A 21,354-nucleotide genomic window follows, 5' to 3' on the forward strand; every position below is an offset into this window, starting at 1 on the left:
GCATTTTCAGTTACCGAAGTGAATACTCCTTCAGAAGTATAATCCAAAATTGCTAATGGAGCACACCTGGTGTTCGTGAGAACAGAAGGGCTTTTCCATTGATGTGGTCTCTGAGCGGTTTCACACACTTGAACACCTGGAAATCAAAATGTCTTAATTCTCTGAACACTTTTCCTGGTAATTTATAAAAGTCCTTGGTAGACCACTGGTCCCTATCTCTTCTTTTTTTCTTTCCTTTTTTCTTTCTCTTTTCTTTCTTTCCTTCACTTATTTCTTTCTTTCCTTTACTTTTTCCTTTACGTCTTTCCTTCACTTCTTCCTTCCTTCCTCCCTTCCTGTCTTCTTTTCTTTTCTTTCTTTCTTTCTTTCTTTCTTTCTTTCTTTCTTTCTTTCTTTCTTTTTCTTTCTTTCTTCTTTCCCTCCTCTTTCTTTCTTTCTTTCTTTCTTTCTTTCTTTCTTTCTTCTTATCATTTCCATTTATTATCAGCACTTTTTCGTGTCTACTACCCCCCCAAAAAAAACAGATATTTGGGTCAATTAATCTGAGGAAAAATAAAATACCAGATGCCATGAAGCCTGTATCCAAGGACTTCCAAGGGAACCCAGAAGATCAAATCTCCAGAACAAGGTTTCTACCTGCTGGTCATGCCATGAGGCTCAGAAGAAGGCTGACATCTTTTTAGAAGCTCTAACCAGTGTGATAAACTCTAACCAGGCTGGATCAAGATATCTGCAGAAGGAATTAGGCTCATAGTAACTCCTCCTGGTAAGTAACTTTGTTCTATTTGGATCCTGTGAATGAGAAACTGACAGAATTTTTTTAGAAAAAAACAATGTAGGATCACATCAACATATAGACAGCAATTTTGTAGCTACTGGTCACTCTATATGGAAACAAAACTACTTGTAGACAGCTTATTTTCCTCCCTGCTTACAAGAAGGTTGAAATTCTACCTTTAGGAAACACACCTCATAAAAGGATAGTTTCAGTCTTGAAATTAAAATATGTGTGTAAAACATTGCTGTACATAGTTAGTTCAAGAAGATTTTCTTGTAGACCCCGTTTTAAGTGAGAAACACTTTAAGTACCTCTGATGCTCCATTCTTAATGAAGAGTGCTCCTTTCTCTACCAACCTGCAAAGCCTGTATGATGACCTCTGGTCTCATCTTCAAGAGCAGTGCAATGAAATTTAGGTCTTACAGGAAATGACCAAAGAACATCAATAAATCCCACTTATTCTTTTTTTTTTTTGTCCCACTTATTCTTTATTCCAGCTTCTTAGAGGGTAGGCTGAGACTAGTCAAAATTTGGGCTCTCATGGCTCCTGTGATATTGCCTAGAGATGGACCAGTGGAATGGAACTTGTGAGCTCAGTAAACCATTTCAGCTCCAGAATCCATGAAAAGAATCTGGCTGCATGGTTTTCCAGTCTCATGTGTTCCTTTATTGTCTCAACAGACATTTATTGAAAACAGTTTCTACATTCGATGCTAAAGATAGAAGGTGCGTAAGGCACAGTCTCCACACTCCAAAAAGCTTGTAGTCTAGTGAGCAAGTAGTCTACATTGTGGCTTGTTGGGCCCCTTGTTTTTCAGCCTGTGGCGGTCAGAGACACAGAATGTCTTAGGTTCATGAGCTCTTTTGCTTTCTTAATTTATGTACTACTTATTGCTTATCAAATTCATACATTTTGTTTAGTGGAACATTGGATAAAGGAGCCCCAAACCATCCCATTACATAGAATAATAGTATTAGCAAATATTTATTGAGGGTCAGATACCACGTTGAATAGTTTCAGTGCCTTATCTCAATCCTCAACAGCCCTGCCCAGAAGACCCTCTTTTTCCACTTTCACAAGAAAAACAAAAACAAAAACAACAACAAAAAACCTGAGGCTTAGGGGTGCCTGGCTGGCTCAGTCAGCTAAGCACCTGACTTCAGCTCAAGTCATGATCTTGGGGTCCTTGGGTTCAAGCCCCGCTTCAGGCTCTATGCTGACAGCTCAGAGCCTGGAGCCTGCTTTGGATTCTGTCTCCCTCTCTCTCTGACCCTCTCCCACTCGTGCTCTGTCTCTCTCCTTCAAGAATAAATATACATTAAAAAAAAGAACCTGAGGCTCAGAGAAGTTCAGTTATTTGCTTAAAGTCACATGACGAGTTACTGTGGCAAAGTTTGAGACCCAGTGGAGACTTAACCGTTCCAAAGAGTCTGGTGTAGACCATTAAGTAATATTGGAAAGATTAAGCCATATTTTAAATTCTAAATATTTACTCCTCTGAGCCTAACCTTTTCAATCAACTCTTTAGTTGAACACTTAATAGTAAAGGCTTATTATTTGTATTACTGCTCATGCAGAAAACAATGCTTCTTAAAAAACAATGCACTAAAATAGTCCCTCTCCCCGCAAAAAGATCATGTCAGACTTGTTGAATATGCATTTATTGAATTCTCACAGTGTGATTCTTAGAGTGTTTCTATAAAATGACAAGTTCTTTGGGACACCTGGGTGGCTCAGTTGGTTAAGCGTCTGACTGTTGGTTTCGGCTCAGGTCGTGATTTCCGAATTCCTGAGATGGAGCCCCTTATCTGGCTCTGCGCTGACGGCAGGGAGCTTGCCTGGGATTCTATGTGTCTCTTTCTGCCCCTCCCCTGCCCCCACTGGCACACATGCTCTCTCTCTCTCTCTCTCTCTCTCTCTCTCTCTCTCTCTTCCTCTCTCAAAATAAACAAACTTAAAAAAAAAACCCGACAAATTCTTTTGACACCATTGCATTCAGTCTTCTTTTTCCGCATCGGCATCAAGTGCGCCGGAAACACTGACTCCGGCAGAGGAGCTGGAGCAGGTGACCTACACGCAGGACTGGGCCGCATGACCCACAGCTGCCTTTCCACTCAGGCCGGGACAGCGGCAGAAAGACCAGACTAGAGAGGATCCCCTGATGAGCAGCTCAGGATTTTACATCAGTGCTCTGGAAACGGTATATATATAGATATAGATATCTATCTATATCTATATCTATATCTATATCTATATCTATATCTATATATCTATATCTATCTATATCTATATACCTATATATACAATATATATAAATATATACTTATTTATATATATATAGGTGTATATATATATAGGTATATATGTATATTCAATATATATAATATAGGTATATCAACATATATATCAATATATATTGATTACATACACATAATGAAGTCTAAAGAGGGGTCTCAGCATAATAGGTTAAGAGATCATCATTAAGATTTCAGACTCTGGAGCAACTCATCTGGTCTACCATCAGTGGGAATGGGATTCTGGAAAGAACTTACTTTACAATCAAACCAGGTACCCACCCCGAGTACGTAAAACAACAACAACAAATATCTGTAAAAAGATTAACTTTTATTTATTAGATATTCAAATATGCTATTTCTATTTTTGTTCTTCTTTGAACATTATAGAAATAGTATCTGTAAATTACACTCTAGGAAAAGAACTGGTCTGATACATGAAAACCTCTTAAGAAAAGAGGTTTAGAGGATTCAGCAAAATACTGAGGAAAGGTAAAACCATACTCTCCAACCCGTGTGAGGGAGGTGGAAAGACAGAACCCAGCTGCTCAGGCAGAGAGGGGTCAGTTCATCCATTCTTGACTGCGTTCATATCTAATATGATTTGGCTTGAGATTCATCTTTGTTTAATGTTAGCAGGGCCTGTTTTTACATATTTATTTAAATACTGAAAAATATGGGCTCAATTTAAAAGGGGCACAAAGGGAGATTTCTGTAAAAGCTTTTCAGACAGTGGGCTGGGTATGGCTGGGGCCACAAAGTGTTCGGTGCTGGCACACTGCTCAGGGTCACAGGTAAATATTCTTTCATTCTTCCATATATCGTAGGGAGGGGAGGCAGGCGATGCCGGGGCGGCAGGCTAGGTGCTGGTGTTGGCTCAGAATTCTAGGATTCAGTCCCAGTTTGGTCACAAATGGCAGCGGGATCCTTGGAGAGGTAGGTGACTGTGTCCCAGTCCTTGGGGGTAGTTGCCGCCTGAGCTTGTGTGGACGACATTGACAAGAAGCTAACTTGCTAGAGCAACTGGGGGTCCCTGAGGGGTGGGGATGTTAGGTCCCTGTGAGATTTTTGTGCTGAAAGGTTTATTTAAAAACTTTATATTTTATTTATTTGGTTCCAAAAATACCAATGGAAAAGAGAGAACAAAAAATTACTTAACTTGTCCTTTTGTCACAAGGTGATTCATATCAGGTATGGACACATTTAACTGTGTAAACATATTCAAGGTCATAAGCTGAGTTTGTTTTTTCTAAATTCAGACTAGTAAATGCGTTCATTCTTCATTAGTCTTAGAGATGCAATTTTGCCTGGATGAGGGGGAACATCTCACAGGGAGGTTTCTAGCTTAGCAGATCTAATCAAATACAATTTCCCAAGAATTTTCACAATGCTGGTAAAACACTGGAAAAATAAAAGAAATTATATATTTTGCTTCCCTTAGTGGTTGTGATCACAGATACAAATGAATTCATAAATTGTGAAGCAAGTTTCTGGTTCTCTTTTTTTCCAAGTGACTACATACTCCCATGTAAATTCTAGCAATCCAATTAGATACTGATGACAGAGATATAATTCAGGAGGTTCTGAAAAATATGTTAAGAGACCGTGGTACAGAGAAAAATGTGAACTTTGAATCTGAATCTATCATGTTGTGTATATTCATCCTTTAGCAAGTAATTTTTGATTCACTGGTTATTGCTTTCTTAAAATTATAAAAATAATACATGTGCATTATGGAAAAAAACTGGAAAAGAGAAAGAATAAAGAAAAAGTTAAAAATTTATAGGGACACTTACTACTGTTAATATTTGCTAAATTCCCATCCATTAATTCTGTCAGTGTAAGAACCATCTCAAGGACTAAATGTTACAAGGACTAAATGAAATTAAATATGGAAATGACTACCACAAGGGTTGGGACATGTTCAGCCATCATAAATAACACTTCTTCAGAATTCAAATTACCACCCACTGGAGTTCTTTATTAAAACAAGAGTACAGAAAAATATATTAATTACCATGTAGTCTGCAGATCACTTTAGATCAAATGGTCAGGTTTGCAGAATACTTTTAATTCTAAGACTCATTGTTACCAGTTTGTAAATGATTAGAATGTTGTAAGCATTACCTCAAATATTGTTAGCCTGACTATGAGATGATTTCTCATTTTTCAGTAGAAATACCTGGATGTAAAAAAAATGGGATGGTCTTGCAACTTGAATATATAAACTTATAATGATATAGTTATAAGGTCAAATATTAATTGATAATGTTTTATATCTTTATTAGATTATACTTACAAATTAAAAGTGATATCATTATGAATATCAGTTGAGAAATACTCCTTCTTTTGCCCTTATATTCATTAAAAATTTTGTTCAGACTCTTCACATGCATCTAAAATGTACACTTTAGAGCAAAAAAAAGTACTCATGGGCAATCTGTAATTGTCATGAAAGGGTCTGGTCTGAGAACAAGTTGATCACGACAGGTAAGTTTTCTGACTTGACACATTTCCTTTTCGGATGGTGAAAGGGTGTGGTCAGAAAGCCTGGGCTTTGGGCTCAGGCTGACCAGAGCTCTGGCTCCACCACTTACTGTTTATGTGAACTTGGGTAATTATTCTCTGGCCTCAGTTTCCTAATCCATAAGATGGGGTAACAGTATGTATTCAGAAAGAGTAGACCAGAATTAAATGAGAGACTGTGAATAAAGTACTTGGCACGTCGTCTTACACAAAATGGGTGCTGGATGGAGGTTGCCCCATTTCGAACCTAAAGGGAGAATTGTATCCACTATGGAGGGTGGTCTGTAGCCGATCATACTGACAAAGCAGAAATTCTCCAGAGGAGTCAGCTGTACTTGTAACTGCTCCAATGGGAAGTTTCCTTGCTGTCCACAGATACAGAAATAACTTGAATTTAGAGGTAGTTGCTTCTGTTTAATGGACTTTTCTTCCCTTACTTGGCAACAAAAATGAAATGAAAATGTGTTTTTTTTAAATCTTTGTAGTTCTAAGTACTTTAAACCTTAATCCTTGATCATAATTGATAGAAACTCTAACAGGAACAAGTTTGGGCTTCATGCTTGTATTTAGTAGAAACACAATTACATGTCTAAAATATAGTTAGAATGTGGGGCGCCTGGGTGGCTCAGTTGGTTAAGCACCCGACTTCGGCTCAGGTCATGATCTTGCGGTTTGTGAGTTCCAGCCCCGCATCAGACTCTGTGCTGACAGCTCAGAGCCTGGAGCCTGTTTCAGATTCTGTGTCTCCGTCTCTCTCTGCCCCTCCCCCACTTGTGCTCTGTCTCTATCAAAAAAAATAAAAAATAAAAAAATATATAGTTAGAATGTACTTAGAAACATAGAGATATAGTTAGTACTTTTAAATATACTTAGAAATGTCGTTAATTTTAAATTCATATTTATATATGAAATACTTATAATTTATTTTTAATAAAAGTAAAATGAGAATAAAATAGAGAAACTTTCCATCAATATCAATAGGCAACTTTGAAATGTCACACTTATAAATATTGTGGTTGACATTTGATAAATTTATATAGAATTCACACAGCTTCATCATCATAAAATTATAAAACTCAGGCAATTAACCTCAAATTCTTTTTCTTATATAAGGGTATCAAACAAGTTTATTTATTGTGTAAACAGGTTTCTATTTTATGCATAATGAAAATGATTGTGGCCATAAAAAACACTGTTAATAAATTTAAAAAAGAATGTTGAAAGAAAAAAAAAACATGTAAAATAATTACCCTAAAGACAAACACTAACCATATACGATCAAGTACACTATTAATGCTCAGTTAACTATCACATTGAGAAAGTTATGAGAGTTCATTCTGGAAAAGAACGAAACTTCCAGAATCTAGCTGAGGAAAAGGGACAGGAGGTAAACATCATGTCTCACCATCAAGAAATTTTCTTTACTGTGATGAACCAGAAGTATTTCTATAAGAAAACCAAATTTCCTAACATGAAAACTAGATCTTTAATGTATTAAATGGGGGCTAAAATGAATTAAATATCATGTAAAATTTTAAAATTAAACTTTTTTTTACATCATATGCTTTTTAAAATAAAAACAAAGTATATGGTTGGAGAAGTATGCAGTGCTTTACTATTATAACCAATGAAATACTATTTCTTACTACAAGCAAGATGTACAAAATTAAAACAACCACGCTATGAGCTAATTCTATTTACCGCATGAATAAAATCTCATCATTGCTTGCTTACTGATTTAGTATAGAACTCAGGAGCTTTGTGGCACAGGCAGAAATTCTCAAGATTTTTTTTTCTTTTCTTCTCAAAGAAGAAATCCAGAAATCCAATTATGCTTAAGAAAATGCCCATAAAATTATTATTCCGAATCCAAAATAGCCCAAAAAGAAAATGAGTAAATAATTAGTGTTTCAGTTGGAAATCAAATTGGAAAGGGTTCTACTATTTATAATTTCAATCACTACATTAACATTAAATATATAATTAGGTAACATTCCAGCATTCAAGTGACAGTCCCTTGAAACCCATGATGGTTTTTTTTTATATGTTTTGACATTATGTCTACAAGAAACTCTGGAACCATAACTATTAACATTACAGCAGTTACATATAACGTTATTGAGCAGGTAAAAACAAAGAAACTTGTGGGTACGACAAGTTCAGCAGGCTTGTAGGGCAGATCCAAATTTGGGGCGAGATGCTAAGCATTGAAGTATGGTGTCTTTTTAGTCATGTGTCAACTTCTAATGAAATTCCAATATAAAGTGTGCTTTCCGTGAATATTTCCTAAAGCAAAACAAAATTGTGACCAGTGCATTATTTGATAAGGTTAATATAAGAGAATTTCTGAAAATAATCAGTAAGTTTTTTTTATATAGAAGTTTTGGAAATATTGCCACATTGCTTCTAAATTCAAGGCATTGTAAATAATTTGGAGGTGCAGCTTTAAACATTGTCCTGCTCAAAATCCTGGTGTGGCTCAGATGTGAGAGCAAAGTGTTCTAAAATTCAGAAATCAAGAAGAACTCCAGTGTCAGAGGTGGGCATGGGATTCTTATTTGAAGCTAAAAGCTCAACTTAATAGATTGTCAAGTATGCCTGGAAATAATTCACACTCAAACAAGTGACTGTGTATTGTTTAACAAAATTCCATGTTTTAAAACTTTTTTTTTGAAAGTTTATTTATTTATTTTGAGAGAGAGAGAGAGAGAGAGAGAGAGCAAGCAGGCTCCACGCTGTCAGCACAGAACTCGATGTGGGGCTTGAACTCACAAACCATGAGATCATGACCTGAACCAAAACCAAGAGCTAAACACATAAAGGACTGAGCCACCCAGGTGCTCCACAAAATTACATGTTTTAATCTGGATTCTGCCACTTAATAGCTGTGACGTTGGCAAGTTTCATAACTACTTGAACTCCTTTTCCCATGGAAACTAAGAAAGCAAGAATTTCATAACCCCAGTGTGGACGAAAGCCCCTGGTAAGCACTAAGACGATGGCAACTTTTCCTTCCTTTTTTTTTGTGTTAGGTGGTTCCAAACCATACAATGTTTGTGTTTCTCTCATAATAGTTCTAACTGCCACTCCAATTTCTCCCACAGCTAAAAGCCCTGATGAAGACACTTCCCCCAAGCCCACGATTTTTCTTCCTTCAAATGCTGAAAGAAAACTCCACAAGGCTGGAACATATCTCTGTCTTCTTGAGGATTTTTTCCCTGATGTTATCAAGATAGATTGGAAAGAGAAAAATGGCAGAGTAATATTGAAATCCCAGCAGGGAGACACCATGAAGATTAAGGACACATACATGAAATACACCTGGCTGACCGTGAGAGAAGACTCAATGGGCAAAGAACACAAATGTATTGTCAAACACGAGAAGAATAAAGGAGGGGTTGATCAAGAGATTCTTTTTCCTTCAATAAACACAGGTATGTGCATGTACACATGAATATAACCTCCCAGAACCCTATTTTTCCCTGATGGAATACACCACCTTTTCTGTCAAGAATTAATGGAAAAGAAGCAAATAGAAATCTTTCCTTAATGTTGTTGCCTTTAATGGTACCATAACTGTCCTGCTATTTCCCCATAGAATTAAAATAGTATGGGCTTTGGAACATACAAAGAAACAGAAAAAGAAAAATTCACTTAGCCTTTCTCGCCTCAGTTTCATCATCCAAAACATGGAGGTCATAATGATGTTTCTGAGGGTCACCGTATGGGTGAAATGAGACAGTACACGTGAAAGCACCTAGCAGCCTTGTATCCAATAAATGCTCAAAAAGAGAATCCACTTTTGATGATTTTACTTGATCAGGAAATAAAAACAATTGCCCATCCTTCAGGAATATTCTACTCAGCAGTCAAAGTCCCTCTCACTTCAACCTTGCTCTGCTCAAACATAAGCCATAACAAATGAGTTCTAGGCAACCAAATTGTTGTTCATTTGAGGGAGGCAGATCACAGCTCAACAAAAAATGGTACTTTGGTCCCTGACATTTTAGTGCAGTTTTGGTGTTTTCACATTGACTTTTCTCTACCGCTGTAAGGTGAAATTTGGTAAGTGAAGACTGAGTGAAGCTTACACATGCACACGTGCGTCCATTGTACACAATGAACATTTCTTACCATTAGTAAATGCTGCCCAGCAAACACTTCCTGCCGTCCGAGTGTGCGCCAGGCCTGGAGGGGATGCAGGAGGGAGCACTGTCCCCAGGAGCATCACTACAGTAGGGCAAATATCCTTTTCCTCTCGCTCCTGTCACCCGTGATTCAGTCACAGTGTCCCAAAGGAGCCCATTGGTGTAGACGCTGCACGTATTTAGACAGTGTGGGCAGACCTGAATGTGCTCTGGCCCCACTGTGACCCAGTAACTCTCTAGACTCAGAAGTCAAGTCCTGAGCATGGACATGCCAGACCAGGGCCCCAGAGGACCCCTAAGAAGGAACCAGTTCATACTCTTCCCGGGGGTTATCAAGCCCCTCGCAAGCAGTGGGGAACAAGCACATAACAGGACATGTGAAGAGCTTTCTGTATACAAGTCTCAATTTCTGACATCAGTCTTCATCTTTTTGGGTCTGGTAAGAAGAAAACCATAGACCCACAGTGGCAACACTTAGCTTAAAGCCTCAAGTCACTCAAGCAAGATTTAATACTTAGCCCAAGTGCAATTTCAACCCCCAGAACAGTAACCTATAACCAGTTGACATGGGAATTTCCTGGTCAGCACTATTAAGTTCATGGATTGACTCCTTCTGTCCCCCTTTTCTGCACTCCCCTTCTATTGTTAGAAACCTTTCCTTCTCTATAACCCATTGGAGGTCCCCTCTACTTGCTAGGTGGGATGTTGCCAGACTCATAATTCACTTGATCAAAACAGCCATTAGATCTTTAATATTTACTTGGTTGAATGTTATTTAGCAGATTTGGTGACGGGATCCAAAGTGGGCTTCCAGAAGGAATCAGAGACAAGTAGAAACACAAGGCCGGTAACCGTGAGCCCTTCGAGTACACTGTCTACATCACCATTTTCAAGTGCCACGGGTGAGTTTCTGATCACACTGGGCTTCCTTTCCGGGGCAGGTCACCTTGGGCTGGCACATTTGTCTGGAGCCCAACTAAAGTGGCAGAAGGATCTGCCAGGAGCTAAGCCCCTAACCCATCAGACCACAGCTCCCCAGGTGGAAACCTCAGTGAGCCTCCAGGAGAATTGTTGGTGCCACACACAGAGCATCGTTCTGGCCAGAACGCAGTATCATCCCTTGCTTACAGCCCACACCCTAAGGTGCACATAATTGTTTGTCTGGTTTTGTGTAGATAAAGGCTACTGCTCACAAGGATCTCAGATGCAGAAAACCCCACAAAATTGGCGGGCATGAGTCAGGCATTTAAAGGCTGTTAGAATGCTCATCATCCCAAGAACACTCCCTTGATAGTGTAACTTGGTCAGGGAAAGGGCTCAGTTGGCACTAAGTAACTCATCAAACTGAGAAAACGTCCCTCCAAGGAGCTACACTCTAAATCATGCACTGTCCCCATCTGAAGACACATCCATTTTATGTATTAGTTCGGGTCCGAGAAGCCCCCAGTCTGAGCTTATGGGATCCTTAATTCTAAAGAATCAAGTACACCACCCTCCATTACACCAGCTTATTTTACGTCTAAGAACCATAGTCCCAGAAGTGACAGATACCTATCAAACATGGCAAAATCTTAGGAAGCTTGCTTTGTGTCCTGAGAAACTGGCTTTGTAACTGGGGTTGGTGACCCCCAAAGGAGGCCAAACGGAAATATGGCTACACCTCATTTGCGGCTACATATGGCTAAACAAAAGGGTGTGTTCACTTACTTTGAGGCTAGAATCCCACAGATCTGCTTCCAGCCCCCAGAGCAATTACGACCTAGAAATACCATAGACATCATGGGGAACTTTCCAACTAGATAAGATTATTTAAGAAGTGTGTTTAAAAGCAAGTGTTCTCAATTAAGGAGGACACTTCCATTAATTAATAAGCAGAAGCCTCCAGAAGGTGTAAATTCCAAGGTAGTTTCCTTGAAACATTCATTGCAAAACCCTAGTGAAAATTAAAGATGGAACAGGAACCTATAACAACAAAACTGTAAGACTCACGTAACTCCCCCCTACTTCCCTCCTTGCTCTTTGGGCCCTCACTCCAGTGTGAAATGTTTCTCGCTGTGAAAAGACTCCACAGCTATAAACAGAAGTCAGCCAAGTCAATGGCCTTACAGACACCCCCGTATGTACCTTCATAGGAAGAACTCCACATGAGCCCCGCCCAGAGTTGATGAAACTGAGGGTTCTTCTGGAAACTGCTACATTATTTCCTTAAACAGTTAAGTGATTTCTGGTAAATACCGTGGCCAGCAGAAGGGGTCCTGCAAAAACTGGCAGAAGCCATGCAAGGGTGGAGACTCGAAGGAGAATCCACTTCTTCCAAATTTCTGCCCACAATGCCTGGTCCGGAGAGGATAACAAAATTTCCTGTTGTCCCACCCTTTCCAAATCCACACCCATTGCTTATGGATCCTTTCTCTCCCAGAGACAGCCGTTGCCTCCTTGCTGGTGTCATCCTGCACCACTGCTCTTAGCTCTCTGCCTGCCTGGGACGTGTGGCTTATGGGTTTCTTCCTTTGGCTGTGACTGTGGGTGACCCTGGATCTGGGGAGGGCAATATTCTCTGCACCATCTCTGGGGACCCATCTTACACCCAAGGGGGTTATTCCATATGCCAGAAATACTTAAAATGTAAACTATGCACTCAGAGGGAAGGAAGCAAATTGAGGCACATACTTGGATCAAACTTTGATGTCATTTCACGTAAATCCAAGTATTTGAGACACCGAGACCAGCTGGACTGACAAATGCGAACAGAACTAGAAATGCAGCTTTTGGGTCAATCCAGAGTGCCCCTGTTCCTTCACCCACCCCCACACTTCTCGTAGTTCTGGAAAAGGGCTTATAGATGGTTGGCTTTTGGAAAAGAAAGTCTTTCTTGGAGGAACTTGCATTCTTTCTTCACCCTTAAAGTGATTAATCTTATCACACTTTTGACATGTAAACACAGGCCACAAGCGCCCAGGACTGAGAGAAACAAAGGAAAAGAGACCGTTTTAAAATACAAACTGCTAAAGGCCTCCTGTGCCTAAATCCTGGCTCAGTGTCCTTCATAATCCTGGGGACACATATAAATCTTAACACTTTCTCCATAAATGTCTCCATAAACATCAGTGACTCAAGGGTCTTTGCAGCGATCTGTGTGTCCACAAATACACATTGTCAATGTGAGATATTTTTCTCTCTGGAGACATTGTCAAAATTAGTTTGCAAAGAGCTCCATTTCCTTGGTTTGAAGGCAAGCACTTGCAAGGATTGGGCATTCTAAACCTCTCAGAATGATAGAAACTAACCAATGTGTGTTTCAACTTCACATGATCTGGGCAATTATTTGGTTGTTGTTTTAAATAAAATAGACATATTTTTTAGAGTTATTAGCACTAAAATTAAAACTTTCACATGCGTGGATTTACTAAAAGTCAAATAAGTAGATGTGGTCTCTTCAAAATCTTAAAGAAAATAGCTTGGGATAATGATGGATTTTGATATTTCCTAACATTTTTCTTTTTGAGTTTTAATTTTAATTCCAGTGTAGTTAACAGGCAGGGTTCTATTAGTTTCAGATGTACAATCTAGTGATTCAGCACCTCATACATCACCCTGTGCTCATTGGGATGAGGGCACTCCTTATTCCCATCACCTATTTAACCCATCCCTCCTCACGTCTCATAAATTTTTTATGGGTAATTTCAGCTCAACTTCATGAACAAGTAAATTGAAAGATGTAAATAAAATAACTTTGTTAAGATAATGTTTTAAATAGTCTCCCAAATCTTTTTGGTGACCTAAATCCTTAAAGTTCTGCTGAGTTAAGTCAAGTATTAAATTAGATAATATTCATTAAATATCTAGATCATTTCCAAGTAAGATAAAACACTCACTTGTTAGTTAATGAACATAGGTTTACCTACTTTTGGTTTTGGTATTGCAGAGAAACTGAAGATAACTTGGGCTTTTTCAGAAATGTATTTTGTGACTTACTGAAAGATTGTTTTATGATGATGCACATGTTTCTAGACTTTTTGAAATGTATCCATAAATTTACCAATCTAAGAAATGCTGGTGTAACAGATCACAATTGCTGGCTTATTTTATTTAAAAAGATTTAAATATTTATTTATTTTTTAGAGACAGACAGAGTGCAAGCAGGGGAGGGGCAGAGAGTGAGGGAGACACAGAATCTGAAGCAGGCTCCAGGCTCCAAGGTCTGAGATGTCAGCACAGAGCCTGACACTGGGCTCAAACCCACGAAGCACAGGGTCATGACCTGAGAGGAAGTCCGACGCTTAACCGACTGAGCCACCCAGGCTCCCCAACAATTGCTTGCTTATTAGCTTTCATTAAAAATGAAGTTTCTAAAAGAACAGAATTTTAATAAATGTAATTCAGACTACTGGAAATAATAAGGGAAACAACCTGGAGTGCAAGGAAAGTAAGATGTGTCTTTTTAATAAGAAAAAGTATGAGAAATGGAAATATGTTTTTGAGGGAGGGAAAAAAAAGATTTTTTCCTAGGCAAGCCTGGTTATCTGAAGAGGCAAACTCAAGAAAAAGCCTGAATGTAAAAGAGAAGTTGTACAAGGGGATGTTTGGAAAGGAATGTTATGTGTGGTCAGGATCGGTTAAGACTGGAAGGAAGAATTTTTTAGGGCGCCTGGATGGCTCAGTTGGTTAACTGTCCAATTCCTGATTTGGGCTCAGGCCATGGTCTCAAGGTTCCTGAGATTGAGCCCCTCCCCGGCTCTGCACTGACAGTGTAGAGCCTGCTTGGGATTCTCCCACTCCCTCTTTCTCTGACCTTCCCTCACTTGTGCTCTCTCTCTCTCTCTCTCTCTCAAAAATAAATAAATATTTAAGAAACATCACCCTTCATACTTTCATCAAACGTGAAACCCTTTCTTCCTCTTCTCTTTTCCTTTGCTTTGGCGATGGCCCTCATTTGTTTCTCCCAGGTAATTGCTAGCAAGGGTAAACTCTGGACTTTAGAGGAAACTTCTATTTCAGACTAGCAGTAAAGGTAACTGATCTTAGCTTTACTCAAGCTAAAGAAGACCTCTCATTGGTTGACTTCCCTCAGTTTACATCCTGAGTTAGAAGGGACCTCCCAGGAAGCTTCCATGATCCAGGATTCCCTCCTTTGGAGGGGCCCTACTTCCCTGGTTAAGGATAAATTGTAAATGAGGTATGTTCAGGACCTTCTCCTTCATTCTTGAATTTGTTGCAGAACCTCTTACTAAAGTAATGGCTGCCCAACAAAAATCCTTAGACTCTGGCGCAAAAGTACTTCCTGAAAATAAGATAGACCTTGATTATCTCTTAGCTGAGCAAGGCTGGGTCTGTCCTCTAACCAAGACCACCTGCTATACCCCGATTAACAGGTCTGGGGAAGTTAAAACTCAATAACATCAGGTCACTGAGCAAGACTCTTGACTTCAAAGAGTTACTCGATTTTCATTGCTTTGAGTCTTGGGAACTATCCCTTCAAACTGTACTCCAAACATGAGGAATTATCCTGTATTTTGTAATTACAATAAGCTGCCTGGTGGTTCTCTCAAAAGCTTTAAATGCAAGTTCAGAGCCGGTTACCTGCAAACTAATGAGTCTCTAAGATTGGAATGTCAAAAGAAAAGAAACCAAGAGAACAGAATGACCAACTCAAACACTGTAGAGCTGAAGCGGTAACCTCTGAACATTCACAGGCCAAAAGGTCAAGACCTGTGAATATCACAAGAGCAACCACAAAAACTGTGAGAACCTCAGAGAGGTTGCTGAGTGCTGTTAATGCCTTCAATTGTGTCTCTCTAAGTTAAACCGGGAGTCTGATCAAAAGGCAGGGCTGTTAAAAAGAAAACCACAGGCTCAAAATGGCCTCACTCAGCTTAAGGCCCCAAACCAGTAAAGCAAGACTTCATCCCTGCCCAGCTGCAGTTTCAACCCCCAGAACTGTAGCCTTAAACCAGGGAACATGGGCATTTCCTGGTCTGCACTAGGCAGTTTACTGATCGACCCTCTCCATTCCCCTTATGAGAGTGACCTTGCAATAATAATGTTCTTTGCTAATAACCTTTTTCATTCCCTATCTTTAAAAATCTCCCCATTTCTGTGCCTCTTTGGAGCCCCTCTCTACTTGCCAGATGAGATATTGCCCGATTCGTGAAGAGATCAGTCAGATCTTTAAAATTTACTCGAATGAATTTTTGTGATTTCACAGATTCTTAGTGTGTCCAATGATCAAATTAGGGCCACACATTACCTTCGCTTTCAGCTGGACTATGATGAGAGCACATGAAATTATGTCAGTAACAACGCTTGATCTTGAAAGCATAACATGGATTAATTTTTTTTACTTTTTGTTTTTTATTAAACATTTTTAGGTATATTTATTTATTTTGATGGGGCGGGGAGTGCAGAGAGAGAGGGGGACAGATGATCAGAAGCAGGCTCCATGCTGACAGCAGAGAGCCCGACGCGGGGCTCGAATCCACCAACTATGAGGTCTTGACCTAAGCCGAAGTCAGACGCTTAACAGACTGAGCCACCCAGGTGCCCCACGGATGAATTTTTTCATATACTTATTGTATTTATTTATGTCCTTCCTTATATCTAACTAAAACAAGATCACACAGGCAGCCTTAATTTTTTAGCTCTGTAGCTAAGAAACAGAAAAGAAGCAAATGAGCACAGCATAAATTTAATGTAATCATTGGACTGAAGTATCCTCTTAAGTTTTGATTTCTCTAGTGATTGGAGAAAAGTAAAAGGTATAGTAAGTTCCATGGTGATGTGTATGATAAGGGAGAAGTTCCTGTTTTATGACGTGTCTTACTTGGCACTTATTTCTGAAATGAATGTTTCCCAGCGTCTTCTCATAACCACAAAGCTAATGGGGCATTTCTGTTAATGTAATTCTGCAGCAGATTTCTAGTGCTGTTTCTTGGAAGTTTTTGGTTTGTTGTTGTTTTTGAAAAAAGCTTATGTGTGTGTGTGTGTGTGTGTGTGTGTGTGTGTTTATGATACATATACACGAAAGAACAAAACAATGAAGTGATTCCAAAGGCAGATAAACTCATCTTGTCCATGTTTTCAACCAACCACAATTAAGAAAGAGCACCTAGGACACACACAAATTTTATTATGAAAATTGTTACCCACATGACTTTATGTTGATCAATGCATGATGATAAGAGATTTTTATTGATCTTTTTTAAAGTTTTTATTTTAATTGCAGTTAGTTGACACACTTACAGGCTATATTAGTTTCAATATAAAGTCACTGTATGGAAAAGAAAGAGATCTTTAAGAACTTTAAAGTCAGCTCTTGAAGATCTTTTAACATTTAACAGGTTTATACTAACATGTTCCTTCTTGGGATTTACCCAAAAACCTATGCCCTAAACCCATTTTTTAAATAGTGCACCAAAATAAGATTACGCTCACCAGAACAGAAAAAGAATCAACCAAAATTATCTTACACCTCTCTCTTTCTGCATGCAATTGTCAATGATCTTTTTAAGGAATTTTGTCTTTGTATGTATGTCGTGCTTTTTTTTTTAAACACTATAGAGAAATACAACTGTCACCTCACGTTTTATATATTCAGATGGCTATCAATGTGACTTGACCTGTCATTCTATCCTTGCACTGAGGTGCTGAGCTTCTCAGACATCTGGAAGGGATGATGTCTAAGAGTCCACAATGGTGCAGTTATGTTCTATTTCTATGGACTGTTTTACAAGGCACTTCCCACATGCTGTGACTCATCTAACCCCCCACAATCATCCCTGAGTGCTGGCTCTGCCCATCACTGGCACAACTCTCCATAAGTTATTTAAACCCTCTAAACCTTATTTCCTTGTGTGTAATATGGAGTCCTCCAAATTCAGTTCACATCACTGGCACTGGGGGATCAGATGAGATAATGCACATGAACCTTTGGCATAAGTGTCTGGCACAGTAATAATCACTCAATAGGAACTGGTTTTCATCAGGATTATTGACATGTCCACAAGCACAACCACTCCACAAAATGATATGCGGGAGTTGGGCATCGTGGGGCGTGCGTGACTTGAAAGGTAAGACTGATTTCTTTGCTTGATGGAAAATTTACCTAGAACAGACTCCTTCCAACATGTAAGATTCTGCTGTGGATCCTAGGGTCGGACGCATTTATTTTGGTAGCAACCCTTCAGGTCAGCAGTGGGTGCCGAGGACTGTACGACAGCCACTGCTTTTGGTTATTTCTCCATCCAACAAGTATTTATAGAGCACCTGCATCACAGCAAACTCTGTGCTAAGAGCTATGAGCACAGAAGGAAAACAAGACAGTCTCAAACATTACCTGCTAGTTGTGAGAAAAAACCATTCATCATTCAAGAACTTCAACATCTCCATGTGCAGAAATACAATGTATGAATTGATCTACTGAACTACGTAGAATCAGACCAACCCTTTCTGTAATTGTGGGCTCATATTTATAATAACTCTTTCTTCTCTGATGACAAATTCTATCTGTCATCTATGTATGTATGTACGTATGTACCTATCCATCCATCCACAACACAGCCACGTGCCAATTAATGCATATGAACAATCAAATAATATTTGCTATTATTTCTTGCAGAGCTCACTGCTGTTAACTCTACAGAAGCTTCTTCGAAAGACGAAAATGGTAAGTTTGTCTATATGCTTGCCTTTATGTTATGCGATAGCATTTTTTCCCTCACAATCAGGTTAACTTTTAAACTTCCCTGACTTCAGATAGAAACCTCACAATGGTTGGATCTTCCAAAATAGACTGAGTGATAATTTAAGTCAATCCATCATTTCCCGGGGATCATCTTCACACAGTAAATGCAGGTTTGGGAATGAGAGGACCATAAAGTAGGGGTGCAGCAAGGGCCTCTGAAGTCTTTCAGCAATGGACTTCATTCACTTCTGTGGCCTTTGTTTCTACTGACTATGGAAAACATGATATCGAGTCGCTTCTGGAGTTTTTTTTTTAAGCCTTTGTTCTTGCTCATAGTTAATGAATGAACTGACACTGAGAGGTTCCCGTTCAGAAGGCGTTGTGTGTACTGTGAGTGCCTTTTGTTTAATTCTTAATACTCACCATGGAAGATTTATTCCCATTTTATGCATGAGGGCAATGAGCTAAAATTAACGAAATCTCTTGCACCATGCCACACAATGAGATCTGGAGCTGCAACCCGGAACAACTGAATCCAGAGTTCATATACTAACTTAATTTTTATTCTCCCTCTAAGTCCAAAGCCAAGGGCTTGAGACAGGCTGCACCCTTTGGAGATGCCACAGACTGGATTTTCACCTCAATTGTTTCGTTATTAGTTGCATGAATATGGGCACATTACTTACATTTGCTGAGCCAGCCAGGAATTACACAAATAACGCCTGAGTTAGCAAAGCCATAGGAGCACATATGTGGAATGTCTAGCATCGGGTATCTCATTTAGCGGACACATTGTAAGTACTGGTTTCTAGCCCTTTCTTCCAACATATGTGGGAAAGTAAGAAAGTGACATGGAGGGTTGGCTATAGTCTTGCTGATCTGCCCTCCAAGTCCAATATCAAGGGGCCTCTGGACCTTATGTAACATATTACCTGACCAAGGGCAAGGAGTTTTGATCGCATCACCCCTTGAGGTCCCTTTCACACCAAGGGCTAATAATTTTGGGGTTCTGACTTTGTGGAGATAAAGCATGTAAGGGAAAGACTTGGCCTTGTATTTCATTGAGTAGCCAGCCTGGTCCATCATTATTTTCATTAATTATTTCTGACATCATGTATTTCCTGTTAAACTTCGAAGGATATGAAATACTATAGTCCTATAACATAATAGCTAGAATGATAGATACTCAGGGAGAAAAAGGAATGAGTTTGATCTCCTAAAGTTGCAGAGAAATTGAATTAATCCCTTACTTCCATTTTATGTAATGCCCTCTTAACACAAACCTCTCACCCACCAAATTTCCGCCATGAACACCACCAAATTTCCATGATTTGTACCATTGCTAGGAATCTCACTGAATGCACAACATGTAATGGCTGAGATCCTTCAAAATAAGCAATTCAGCTTTATATCTGTGCTTAATCATTTGATATCTTGGATAGGTATTACGTGAAGTGATGCAGAATTACACAGTAGCTGAGGATATGTGCTTGAACATCATGTTCCTGGATTTGATATTTGGCTCCTGGTACTAATGATAGAACACTAGGCAATTACTTCTATATCCTCAATTTATTTTTTAAAATGGGAATGAAAATAATAATCTCAGAGGTTATTGACAATTAAATAAGATTAAAGTTTTGCATGCGAAGCTCTCAAGTAAGTGGCAGTGAGTTTGTGGTCAATGGACATTGGCAATTATTCTTACTTAGAGACATAGTCGGGGTGAGGAAGTGCTAAGAGCTCTTTATCACCAATGATCTTTTCCATTGGATTCGCTCATTAAAAATGTGACTGTTCCTTTGAATATGTGGGAATGTTCTAAGTCAACTTCTCAGAGGTTGGTGATTGAGTTGACCTGCAAGCTGGATTCTGAATTGTCCTGGTGGCGGTGGTAGTGCTGATGGGGGTGTAGATGTTTAATGTCAGGTTGTGGTGGTGTCGGGCAGTCACTTCAACCCAGGTCATCTGAAATGTATGCTGTCAACCCCTCTCTCATGTAAGTCCTCGCCTTTCAAAAACACAGGTGAAACTAACCGATGGCTTCTTTTAGACCCCCTGCAGCTGCAGCTCGTGAACACCTCTGCCTACTACACCTACCTCCTCCTCCTCGTCAAGAGCGTGGTCTACACCGTCATCACCGCCATCTGTCTGCTTGGGAGAGCGGCACTCTGTGACAATGGGAAGAGTTCCTGACCCGTGGTGGCACAGGGTCCATGTTTCTCCATTGACTGTTGTCACTAAAAGTGTCTGCTATGGGTCTAGCAGGGCTTTCTTTCTGGGTGGTTCATTTCAGTTCACACGTTGTCTTTTTCTATGTGTCATCATTGCAGAATGGGTTTGCAAACTCCTGGGCAAACAGGAAATGTCACTCTGCACCAAGAACAGACTCTGCCATGAGTCAGGGGTGGGGCCGGGGCACCACAGGGGCTTCAGCACCGCTCTCTCCTTCACGTCTACCAGCTCGTCAGCCACCCAGCACCCTCGCCTCTGAGTACAGCTCAGAGCGTGCAGCTTCCATCGCGGCCCCTGGGGCTCTGTATCCAGATAACTGCCTGGAGGCCTTTTATTTTACATACATGGAAGCCTTCATCCTTGCTGCCTGAACTTTGTGCTGTTTTTCATAATAGGCACAATAAAAACAATCAAAAGCCTGCATTTGCCTCTGTGTGTTTTCATTTGGTGAAATATTACTGAGAGTCCAAGGCCATGGACAGCATGGCAACTGAGCCTTCACATTCAGCATTGATGTAATCATGGTCAATTCCACATTTCTAACTCTTTCCCTGAGAGAGTTCTTGTGATGCCTTCTTTGGGGGCACTGGCCCCAGGGGAGCCACAGCCAGCGAAGGTGCCAGGTTATTCCTTAGCAGATTCAGACTCACTTGGTTTAAGACATTCTGGTGGCCACAGTATCACATGTCAT

General features: G+C 39.7%; 1 gene segment (V, D, J or C); it reads left to right on the plus strand.

Moving 5' to 3' along the window:
• The window catches only part of LOC102963604, a 37,641-nt gene extending 16,561 nt beyond the window's left edge, over positions 1 to 21,080 (plus strand). The window contains 5 exon segments of the C gene segment in view: positions 3,808 to 3,868; positions 8,705 to 9,034; positions 10,528 to 10,650; positions 18,363 to 18,410; positions 20,482 to 21,080. Of these exon segments, the coding sequence occupies positions 3,808 to 3,868; positions 8,705 to 9,034; positions 10,528 to 10,650; positions 18,363 to 18,410; positions 20,482 to 20,624 (705 nt within the window).
• The last annotated feature ends 274 nt before the right edge of the window (positions 21,081 to 21,354 follow it).

The sequence above is a fragment of the Panthera tigris genome, chromosome A2, assembly GCF_018350195.1.
Source record: "Panthera tigris isolate Pti1 chromosome A2, P.tigris_Pti1_mat1.1, whole genome shotgun sequence".
Taxonomy (NCBI): Eukaryota; Metazoa; Chordata; class Mammalia; order Carnivora; family Felidae; genus Panthera; species Panthera tigris.